Below are 12,360 nucleotides of genomic sequence, written 5' to 3'. Positions count from 1 at the left end.
ACTGAACTATAACATGCATTAAATATGAATGACATATAATGTGTGAAACTATGGATGATGGGGCCCCAAGTGTGGATGTATGTATGAAAAATATATATGAAAGAAGATGTACTAAAAATGAAATGTTTTATAAAAAGAACACTAAGGAAAAATCCTGAACACAGCATCTGGAAATGGTTAAGTTAGAATCAGAGACCTGTAGCAGTCTCTAGCATAGAAAGGGGGTCACATGAAGCCCACTCTTAGAAAAGCTTCTGTGTGAGTATCAGTGTAATTTGAAACTGTCAGTTGTTAAAAGCAGGAGGAGGGAGTAACCCTCCTCCAGGATGAGGCTGAGAACATTTCAGCAGCTTGCCTGATATATAGACAAACTGTCTGAAATAAGTTTTAAGAAGGACAAAAAGAATATTGAATATGTTATAAAATGTTAATGTATATTCAAGGATGAATGTAAACAAACAAATATGATTTCTGGAACTTTTATTTCATGTTAAAGAAAAGATTTTGTCCAACTTTAAGGACAACATCTGTTAATAGATTGGCTGACAGCCAATGATGTCATGTAGGACAAAAGGTATATATTGCAGTGTTCTCCCCAGAAATTTTTTCCAGCCGGGTGGCATGAAAAAGTAACCGGGTGGGGCGGGATAGGGAAATTTGGTGGTGGGGAAAATTAACTCCCTCTTTTACTAAGTGCGCTAGCATTTTTAGCGTGTGCAAACCCCTGTGCTATGTGGGAAAACTAACGCCAGCTCAATGCTGGCGTTAGCATCTAGCGCATGTGGCAATTCTCCGCACACTAAGCGCATGCTAAAACCACTATTGTAACTTAGTAAAAGGAGCCCTAAATGTGTACTATTTTTATTAGTTAATTATTATTATTATTTTCCAATGCTCAATATGACTTCCTTTTTTAAGGTTTGACACTTGTGCCAGAATATTTTTACTAAATTTAAGAAGTATTTGCCCTCTTTCAAATGGTATAGAGGTTAAAAAAAGGGAAAGGCGTTAATGAAGTCATTAGGTTCAATCTAGCTATTTATTTCTGCATGAATTTAAACAACTAAAAAAAAAAAGATAAATATAGCTGATCCAGTCATACAAGAAATGGCTCTACAGCAAGGGTGCCCACACTTTTTGGGCTTGTGAGCTACTTTTAAAAATGACCAAGTCAAAATGATCTACCAACAATAAAATTTTAAAAAAACAACCCACAGAGCACACTGTACGCAGAGAAAATGTTAATTATCATTTATATTCCACAGGTTTTCAAAGAGGTCAAGGCAGATGATTTTATGCAATGTCACCTCAGGAACAACTATACAGAAATAGACAAATATACCCCCCTCCCTTTTTACTAAATCGCAATAGCGGTTTTTAGCGCAGGGAGATGCGCTGAATACCCTGCGCTGCTCTCGATGCTCATAGGCTCCCTGTGCTTAAAAACGCTATTGCGATTTAGTAAAAGGGGGCCATAGTGCAAAATATAGACAGCAGATATAAATTCTCAGACACATTTTGATCACTAAACTGAAAATAAAATCATTTCTCCCACAATTGGACATGCTTAGTTACATCAGCTCTATGACTGCTTTAACTGTAAGGTGCCTGAATCTAAGGCTATATGCTACCATTCTGTAATGGAACCTGGGAGCCCATTTACTGCTATAGAATAGGCGTTCCCTGTACAGTCTCAGGGTGCCTACGAGGAAGAACCCACTTGGAGAATTGCCCCTTATTTTTTAAGGATTATAAAAACAGAAGCAATAATGTGAAAAACAAAACCCAGCCTTAAAACAGGCTGAATTAATATGTGAACCATTATTTAAAGGATACTCAGAAAAAATATTGTTTTCCCTTAGCTTAAATGAAATAAACATATTCCTATCCATCATTTGACTATAGTTAAGTGCAAAAGAACATTAGCTCGAAAAACCTCATAGAGCTGCAGTGAAATAGAAAAGTGATTTCGTTTTACTGTAATTTCTGCATTAAGTGGATTTGCACACCCCAAGCTCCTTAAATCCTGATGCACTTCTAGCTTTTCCTGTATCAGATTTTGCAAGATTAATAAATGGAGCATCCTTCTGCCTGCCAGTTAAAGGATGAAAAACAAATGCCTATAAAGTTCAAATCACAGCTTGACTAAACTTGAACTTTCTTGATTTCATTCTTCCTGGCTGACCACTTTATCTTCCACAATAGGCACCAAGGTTGCTTGGATCGGAGCTTTAAAAGAGCAAGCAGAATCGGTGTTTGTTTTTCTCAAATGGTATACCACTACACTTGCTGCTTTTACTTGCTTTGGGCCTTCCTCGTTGCCGGATCCTGCCTACTTTCTGTTTCTGCGAAGGCAGGACCCGGCAGCGAAGAAGGCCCGAAGCAAGTAAATGCAGCAAGTTGTAAGCTTCCCTCCGGGGCTCTATTGTGTGCGTGCTGGCTTCCCTCCGAAACTGGAAATAGTGTCCTGGGGGGGGGGGGAAGAGAAGGGAAGCCGGCACGCACACGAAAGAGTCCCGGAGGGAAGTTACAACTTGCTGCTTTTACTTGCTTCGGGCCTTCCTCACTGCCGGGTCCTGCCTTCGCGGAAACAGAAAGTAGGCAGGTCCCGGCAATGAGGAAGGGCTGAAGCAAGTAAAAGCATGCTGGCAAAAAAAAAAAAAAAAAAAGGCAGGTGTCAAAACAAAATTTTCGGCGACGAGTCAGCCCAGGAAGGAGCATCGGCGGCAGCAGCAGGATTCGATGGGTGGTCATCTAAATTAGCCGGGCGCAGCACCCGGCTATAAGGCCCTGGGGAGAACACTGTATTGGAAAGCAACGCATTATCAAGTTGAGACCTTGTCAGAAAGCCAGCGTTTGGCACTGTACAGGTTTCCCAGATAACGCAACCCAATCTTTTGAGGTCCATGATGAAAATAATAAAAACAATACTTAATTTTTTATATAAAGTTTGCATTATGTGTGATTTCCATATATTTATTATTTTTTCACACCTTGAGTGAAAGCTAGTAGCTTAATTGGTAACTGCAGCTTAATGAGTGCGCTGGCGTCCAATTACCCATGCTCAGTTCCAGAAATATTGGGATGTGAAGATACGTCTCCGTCAAGTCTAGTGTCGCCAATCCTCTGAGTCTTTCTTGGGCACAACGAAGTATATGAAGTATCTTCCGGAGCCCAAATATTTATCTGGAGCTTGCTCAACAGCCTGAAATGTCCAGCAACCTTTAGAGGGTTGCCTGGACCTGGTCTGCCTGCCAGCAGAGAGGGGACTCCAACTTGTAGCCATCCCTGATGACTTCCAGAACTCATTGGTCGCTCATGATAGCCTCCTATGCGTCCAGAAGTCTGACTCCTATCTTGCATGGGGAGGCAGGATGCTTGGCGTCGTTGTGACTTTTTGGGCTATCCCCACCTTAATATGAGGTGGAGTCCTGGGATTTTCTATTCCTGGAGAATCTCTGCTGTGGACTGTGAAAGGATCTCTGGGATGAGGACTCAGAGAAGAAAAGGTGCAAACGGCATGAGCCTCAAAAGGACTCATGGGCCAACAGTGACTTCGGATGGCGGTCCTGGATGCTAGCCATGAAGTCATCCAATCCCTGGCCAAAGAGCATGTTGTCCCTGAAAGGAAGTCTGCTGAGCGTGGCTTTAGACATGGAATCCCCAGCCCAAAGTCTGATCCACAAGATTCTGCGAGCAGACACAGAATAAGCTGAGACCTTGCCCACTGCTCTCAGCAGATCATACAAGGAGGTATCAGCCACATAGTCCACTCCCACCAGCAATGGCAGGGAAAGAGGATCAGAAGGCACAAACAATCTAGAGTCTAGATTGCTTGGGTCAAACAATCTAGAGTCGCATGCTTAAGCCACAAAGGAGGCTGCCATAGCAGCCCTAATTGCCAGAGACAAGGCCCAAACTGCCTCCTCAGCAACATGTCAGTCCTATTGATCCTTAAGCACTATGCCTCTCTCACTGGGAAGGGATGTGCACTTGGTCACCTGAGCCACTAGAGAGTCCACTTTAGGCATAGCAAACATTTGCTGAAACTTCTAATCCATAGGATATAGCTTGGACATTGCTTTTGCCACTTTAAGGGAGCCCTCCAGGTTATCCCAGTGCTCAGAAATCAATACTTTCATATCTTGGTGCTATGGAAAGGTTGAGAGTGGACCTCGCTCAACAGGGAACAATGGGAAGTAGGTTGAGGGGGATCAATTTTGAGTTCCTTCAGAAACTCAGTGAGCAGATCTGTCAGAGCAGCAGACTTGAACAGCCTGTGAACTGAGGGGACCTCGCCCTTTTCCGCAACAATACTCAGATCCATGTCGCTCAGTGGATCCATGTCACCTGTGCCACGTCGCCCAGAGTCGCATAGTCTCTGACCAAGGCATCTCCCAGGGAGAGAGGATAAGCATCCAGATCATCAACTCAGGAACCCTGTCTGACCAGATGTCGGTGTCTGGGGGAAGATATGGGCCTCCATGGAGAAGCAAATGTTGGAATATGGGGAGGCTGTGTAGGTGGTCGCTCTCCAGCTGACCCAGAAGGCATAGAGGACCAAGAACCCCCTTCAAGAGGAAGGTTAGAGCGCTTTCTTTTTGCTTTGGGGCCATCACAATCTTTATTAGGCACTGGCGCTGTATCTCAGGACCCCAAGAGGTTAAAATCGTCCCCTATTCATCCCAACAGTCATTTGGCAGCATTAATAAGGTGGTCAAAAGCTGAAGGTTCCTGCCTCCCCAGCATGCGTAGCGGAACACGCAGCACAAGGGCGCTCTTTGGACTTAACATTAAATTCTACAAAATGGCACAGATGGACTTGGTACTAAATTCTACAAAACTTTACAGGACTTACTAGTGCAACCCTTCATTCACATGTGTAATGATATCAGATCCACCCAGGATACAGGTTCGTCTCTCGATCATGTGTACATATAACGGTTTTATCCAAGCAGAGCTAGTAGGGTCTTACAGGCCTATCTCACTTAAATCAAGACATAAAAATATTAGTTTCTATCATGGCAGTCAGACTGACTGATTGGATATCTTCCCCAGTTGACTCATTCTGATCAGGTGACATTTATCCCAGGTCGTTTCGCATCAGTTAACATATTGAAAGTTAGTCGTACCTTACATGATAAGTTAACCAAACCTGGAGATGGTCCCAAAGAATCTTACTGAATGCTTTTTTGACAACCAGGCTAACAATAATGGCATCTCCTGGCCTACCTCCTCTACTATGCAAGCAAGTAATGCTCTGAGAATATTAGAGAGCCATAGTGGCCAGGTACAAACCCTGTCTGATCCATTGTATAAAAGAGAGCAGTTTTTCCAATCGGGCAATAATTTAACATCCTGGTTCAATAAAGAGAGAAGATGATAAGCAACCCTAAAGCTCTTGATCTCTTCTCGGCTTAGGTTAACATCATTATTGTGGCAAGAGCAAATCTGCCAATCACCCTCCCCGGTACACACAAAGCTTATCAAAGATCCCTAAAAGGATCAAACATCTGGACTTGAAAAAGTTTGTGAGCTTAAAGTTGTTAAGCACATGCTAAATTTCTAGCCCTGAAATAGGAACATTAAGACTTGCAGTTTGGTCTGCCATCAAGGTTGGAAGTGCCAGATCTTGAAAAAAATAAATCTCTATTAGTAGCATCATAGTGCCCTTTATCATATAAATTCTGATAAAATTGCACAAATGTAGTCTGGATGTCCATGGCCTTAGTTGCTAGAGAGCCCAATGAGGTTCTAATCCAGGTAACTACCTGCTTAGTTGTTTTGTGTTTAATTATATGTTGCTAATAGTTGACCAATCTTGTTGCCCCACTTATGGAGATTTATACATCAAATTTGCAACCTATCCTTGAAAACAGGCATGATCCCGGAGGTATGGGAGACAGCCAATGTCACGCCCATCTTTAAAAAAGGATCAAGAGGTGACCCGGGAAACTACAGACCAGTGAGTTTGACCTCGGTTCCGGGAAAACTGGCGGAAGCACTGATTAAAGAACACATCGATGAACATTTGGAAAGAAACAAACTTTTGATAACAACCCAACATGGTTTCTGCAGGGGGAGATCGTGCCTAACGAACTTATTGCACTTCTTCGAAGGAATTAACAAACGGATGGACAGAGGAGACCCCATAGACATCATATACCTTGATTTCCAAAAAGCCTTTGACAAGGTGCCTCATGAACGTCTACTCCGGAAACTGAAGAACCATGGAGTGGACGGAGACGTACATAGATGGATCAGAAACTGGTTGGCGGGTAGGAAACAGAGGGTAGGGGTGAAGGGCCACTACTCGGACTGGATGAGGGTCACGAGTGGTGTTCCACAGGGCTCAGGCCGCTGCTATTTAATATATTCATAAATGATCTAGAAACAGGCACGAAGTGTGAGATAATAAAATGTGCGGACGATACAAAACTATTTAGTGGAGCTGGGACTAAAGAGGAATGCGAAGAATTGCAAAGGGACTTGAACAAATTGGGGGAATGGGCGGCGAGATGGCAGATGAAGTTCAACGTTGAGAAATGTAAAGTATTGCATGTTGGAAACAGAAACCCGAGGTACAACTATACGATGGGAGGGATATTATTGAATGAGGGTAACCAAGAAAGGGACTTGGGGGTAATGGTGGACATGACAATGAAGCCGACGGCACAGTGCGCAACAGCCGCTAAGAAAGCAAATAGAATGCTAGGCATAATCAAGAAGGGTATTACAACAAGGACAAAAGAAGTTATCCTGCCATTGTATCGGGCGATGGTGCGCCCGCATCTGGAATACTGCGTCCAATATTGGTCTCCGTATCTTAGGAAGGATATGGCGTTACTCGAGAGGGTTCAGAGGAGAGCGACACGCTTGATAAAAGGGATGGAAAACCTCTCATACGCTGAGAGATTGGAGAAACTGGGTCTCTTTTCCCTGGAGAAGAGGAGACTTAGAGGGGATATGATAGAGACTTATAAGATCATGAAGGGCATAGAGAGAGTAGAGAAGGACAGATTCTTCAAACTTTCGAAAAATAAAAGAACAAGAGGACACTTGGAAAAGTTGAAAGGGGACAGATTTAAAACGAATGCTAGGAAGTTCTTCTTTACCCAACGAGTGGTGGACACCTGGAATGCGCTTCCAGAGGGCGTAATAGGGCAGAGTACAGTACAGGGGTTTAAGAAAGGATTGGACAATTTCCTGCTGGAAAAGGGGATAGAGGGGTATAAATAGAGGATTACTGCACAGGTCCTGGACCTGTTGGGCCGCCGCGTGAGCGGACTGCTGGGCATGATGGACCTCAGGTCTGACCCAGCAGAGGCATTGCTTATGTTCTTATGTCGCTCATCGCTCTTTGATTTAAGTCTCATTAATTTGTTTCCTTATTGAAGTACAATGTTGCCTGATACTAGCCTGTGCATAGGGGATCTCCTCAAAGAATGCAATTGATAGGAGAGGGAAATGAGTTCCACATCTTGTTTCTTATGAGTCCAAATGTATTCTATTATCTTTCCCCTCTTAATGGCCTTCCTTGCCTCCTGGGATCAACATGTGTGGGAGCATTACCAGTGAGTTACTGAGTCCATGCCTCTGAATCCAAATAAAGAATTGGATTCATTCTATATCTTCCCGGGGCTTTGCTCTGCACTAACCCCAGGTCTGCCCAGGCCAAAATGTGATCCGATACTACTCCATTATCAATTCCTGCATCTCTAGTGCCAGAAAGCAAAATGGAGGCCACAAGAATATAGTCCAACTTGGCATATACTTTATGGACCTGAGAAAAGAAGGTGCTCATCAGGGTCATATATTTATTTATTTTATTCAATTTATATCCTGTTCTCTCCCCAAGGAGCCCAGAATAAGTTACATCAGTTGTCTCAAACTCACGGCCTGCCAGGTACTATTCTGCACTAGTGCTGCCTGCTCTTTGCAGCGTCCTCTGGCTTCCCCCCTGGCCTCCAGCTCTTACCTTCAGATAATTATCACAGCCTGCAGAGAGGATTGCTGGTGCTGTAGTGATCCTAGAAGGCTGCCGTTGTCCTTAGCATCATGTTCCCTCTGCCACGATCCTGCCCCTGACGTCAGATGAGGGGCGGGACCGCGACAGAGGGAACATGCTATGGAGGTTGATGGCAGCCTGCAAGGAACGTTACAGCACCAGTGATTCTCTTTGTAGGCTGCGGTAATTAGCTAAAATTAAGTCCAGGAGGCCAGGGGGAAGCTGGAGGACACTGCAAAGAAAGGGGGGGAACATGCAAGCCTTCGGGGAGGGGGAGATTTATAAACTATAAAGTTTTATCTCATGCAAAATTTTCATTTCATTAATAAGACATTAACTTTTTTTTTTTGGCCCTCCAAGTACCTACAAATCCAAAATGTGGCCCTGCAAAGGGTTTGAGTTTGAGACCACTGGGTTACATGGTATCTAACAGCCCCAGCTCAGTAAGAAGAAAGTTAACACCCTTTCCTTCAGCACCCTTATGTCTGGGTTTTGGAGAGTTATAATCAATAGATGACTCAGTTGTAATGTTAAAATCTCCTCCTAGTATTAGCTGATATCCCTGTAAAGAAGTCAATGTTGCCAATATAGCAGAAAATAATTTATGGGAATAAATATTGGGTGTATGAATAGAACAGAGAGCAATTTTCTTTCCCAAAATATTTGTGTGTGTGTGTGTGTCAAAGTACTGAGCACTTGTGTATAAATTCTTCACATTTTGTGAGATTAGAAAAATAAAAAACAAGTGTGATAAACTATGTAGCTATTAGACGTCATTATAAACACATTCTGAGGCTGCTGCAATTGACTCTCTCATAGAAAAACACTAGGCCATTTTTATGGGAACTTTATTTCTCTGTAACCCCTGATCCAACATAGACCCATGTTTGAATGTTCAGTATATCCCCCAAAGCTTTCCCCACATAAAATTCTCCCATTAACTTCATTTCTCAAAGAGCTATTTTCACTCAGACAGATTTTTAATCCCCTATGTATCTATGCCTAACTTCTTCCCAACATTCCATTGGACAAAACAAATTAAGAGTTTAGAAAAAAGGTTTATATAAGCAAAACAAAACAAATTAAGAGTTTAGGAAAAAAAGTCTATATAAGCAAAACAAAACAACTAGCTACCTGTTCTTTGTTTGGAAGAATACAATGGTGTGAGATCCATGCAAAGTGGGCCAATTTCAGTCTGTCCTCCCAGGGTGTCTTTGTGCTCTTCAATTTGAGGTAAATACCAGAGTAAATTGCAGCCATGGTGACATCTACCTATAATAACACCACATAAAACAAAGGTAATCAATCTCTGTACACACAGCAAGGCAAGTAACTTCTATGTTCATCAGAAGGACAATTTCAGAACTATTCATATACTAGGTAAAGGGTAATACCGTCACAGGAAAAGTTACAAAAATCAACTTCTGCAAAGTTAAGATCCCTAATTTGGAAAAATCAAAGAAAAGTAGTATGTCAGTGACAACATAAGTGAAGGCTTCTATAGAAAGAAACTAGAAGAGAAAAAGATGTCGATAGTAGCACCACAGGAAAGGCAACTACTGTGAAAGAGGGGTCCAGGAAAGAAGCATCACAAGAAAGGCTGATGCAGAAGGAAAAAGAAGATATCTAGAAAGGGGCACTAGGAAGAATGAGTTGGAACAACCAGACAAACCAATGAAAGCTAAAAATATAATACAAGAGGGTATGATTAAGGTGAATAAGGCCAGAAAGTCAATTGAAAGGCAGGAGAACGGCCCAGAGACAAGAGGAGCTGGCATTCAGTTTTGATACATTAATTTGCTGGGTTCTAGGAGAAAGAACAACTATCCTACAGCAAAAATAAAGATGAGATAAAGGAGGTCATGTATCGCCAGCATAGAAATATGTACAATAAAGACAGTAGTACTATGCAGCACAAATTATTATTATTATCCAGTCAATGAGGATAAAAGGCCATGAGTAAAGGAGGCAAATAACTCTTCCTCCATGGAAAATCCATCACTGACAGATAAGTATTATAATAGGTTTAAATTCATACTCCAATAACAAATTTAAAGTAAATACAGAAACACAAAAGTTGTTAAGACAAGAATATAGAAAGTCTACCAAAATAAATTATGTAGATTGAACCAGTGGTGTCTCTAGACAGAAATACTTGGGGTGGCTCTAAGGGGAGGCAAGAGAAAATTATATTTCTACACATCAAAGCCCTCTTCTGCCTCCCCCCCCCCCCAATTTTTTTTTTTTCAAGTTTCAAACTTTTATTAAACCAAGTATAATGCATACAATAAAAATCATATTCAACACACCATGATAGCATAAATGAATACACAAATCAACATTTCACAATTGGCTCTGCCAATGACATACTGTCACTCTTCAGTACATGGCCAAGTGGACTCCCTTCCACACTAAGGGCTCCTTTTACTAAGGTGAGCTAGCGTTTTTAGCGCATGCAAACCCTGCGCTAAACGGAAAATACTAACGCAAGCTCTATGGCGGTGTTAGCGTCTAGCGTGCGCTAAAACCACTAGCGCACCTTAGTAAAAGGAGTCCTTAAAGGGATCAAACAGAACCAAAACACAATAGAGTCTCCAAGTTATACCATTCTCAAACCCACCCCCTAATCCGTCCCTTCCTCCCCTCAACCCATTCAGTTCCTCTGGAAGAAAGTGTGTGGAAATAGAGTAGGACTGAGCTGAGAAAAACATCAAGATATCATGGGGTGAAACACTTCACACCAAGCAATATAAGGAGTCCAAACCTTGGGAAAATATGCACGCCTATTTCTGCGCAAGGCAGTTAACTTAGACATCAGATAAATGTGATTAACTTTATGGAAGACAGCATCCAGAAGTGGAAGTTCACTCTTCTTCCAAGTGGCCGCCATTAACAGGCGGCCAGCCGTCACCACTAGAGTGATCCATTTACACTGGTTTTTCAGCAATACTTGTGGGGTCACATTTAGCAAACAACATTCAATTGATTTACCGACTGGGATATCCAATACCTCTGAGTCAAAGCCCATTGCTTGATCCCAAAATAGTTGGGCCTTGAGATAAAGCCACCAACTATGGTGGAAAGAATCTCCCAACTTTTAATTTAGCAGTATAAGATAGTAAGGCTTTCTATGCATAAAGAAACCCTCCTCTCAATCAGTTTTAGCTATCCAGTAAATCTGCCATTGTAATTGTTTCTTCTTGTAATTGTTTAGGGATTAAGCCTTGACAAAACACAGGGTGAAACATGTTGGCAAACATATCCCTATTTTAGAGATCACAAAAGCTAAGTACTCTTTAAAAAGCATATAAGTAAACTATTTATAAAATTATTGATTAGGGAAGCTTATATCTAATAAGTAGAAGATCAAGTGATGATATGGTACGTGACTCTTTAGGCAATAAGAATCTTTTTGAGCCTAAAGTGGTGCCGCTGAGGATCTAGGTTGCATTAATTTGTGATGAGGTATGTAAATGTTGTACTATAGATAGTACATTCATATTTGTTACACTTTAGATCTTTGCCTCTTTTTTTAATAATATCTTTATTAAGGCAAGCAATAAAGCCACAACACAACCAAGAACTACAAGGAGGCTGCAGTTCAAAACAGAGCATTAGTACAGGAACATAAGAAAAGGCAAACACAATCCATCAACAAAGCAGCTGCCATGAGAGGGAACTTGGCATGTCATGGCCCACCACCCTGCCAATTTTACAGTAGGCAAAATACAGGCTATCATAAAACAACCCCCCTACAAGGTCCCTGATTTGAGTAAAAAAATAAAATAGAAAGAGGAAAGCTCAACATTCATTCACCAAGTACACCACATGCACCCTGCTCCCCCTATTGAGCCCTAGGAGTCCTGGCAAAAGGTGAGGAACCCTCCTGCAAGAGTCCAGAAAGGAGGAAAGACCCCGGGCCTCAACTCCCCCACCCCAAAATCCTCACAGGGAAAAGCACTGCTGCCACAACCAAATATACCGCTTCCTCTCGGGTGTCTGTCGCCTCCCTCTTTCCACCAAGATCTCACATCTGGCGGTTTGCTTCAAGAGGGAAAGCCAATGGTCAACAGACGGGCCCTCCTCCTCCAACCAAGACTTCAAAATAACCTTAACCACCAATAAAAAGGCAAGAGCAATAAATTTGCGGTCAGGCAAGGGAACATGATTATCAAGCAATAAGAAGCATTGATCCCCCAGCAAAAAGTGTTAAATAATCCCAGGAGACAGAGCTGTTCACCCGAGTCTCAATGATGGGAAGCACTGCAGTCCATAGGGTCAGCTTGGGACATTCTAAGAAGGTATGTACAAAGGTACCCACTGCGATTTTACAACAGAGACACTGCGAGGCC

At 42.3% G+C, this 12,360-nt stretch overlaps 1 protein-coding gene across 4 annotated transcripts in view; it reads right to left on the bottom strand.

The window, feature by feature from the left end:
- Positions 1-12,360, bottom strand: part of URB2 (URB2 ribosome biogenesis homolog) — a 132,148-nt gene that overhangs the window by 111,937 nt on the left and 7,851 nt on the right. For all 4 annotated transcript variants that reach the window (XM_033938058.1, XM_033938057.1, XM_033938060.1 and 1 more), the window contains exon 2: positions 9,143-9,280. In XM_033938058.1, the coding sequence (XP_033793949.1) occupies positions 9,143-9,268 (126 nt within the window). In that variant the 5' untranslated portion in view covers positions 9,269-9,280. The remainder of the gene's footprint in view (positions 1-9,142; positions 9,281-12,360) is intronic.

The sequence above is a fragment of the Geotrypetes seraphini genome, chromosome 3 (genome assembly GCF_902459505.1).
Source record: "Geotrypetes seraphini chromosome 3, aGeoSer1.1, whole genome shotgun sequence".
In the NCBI taxonomy this organism is placed as follows: domain Eukaryota; kingdom Metazoa; phylum Chordata; class Amphibia; order Gymnophiona; family Dermophiidae; genus Geotrypetes; species Geotrypetes seraphini.
The sequence above is the reverse complement of the archived record's forward strand: the minus strand, read 5'-3'. Positions and strand labels throughout refer to the sequence as shown.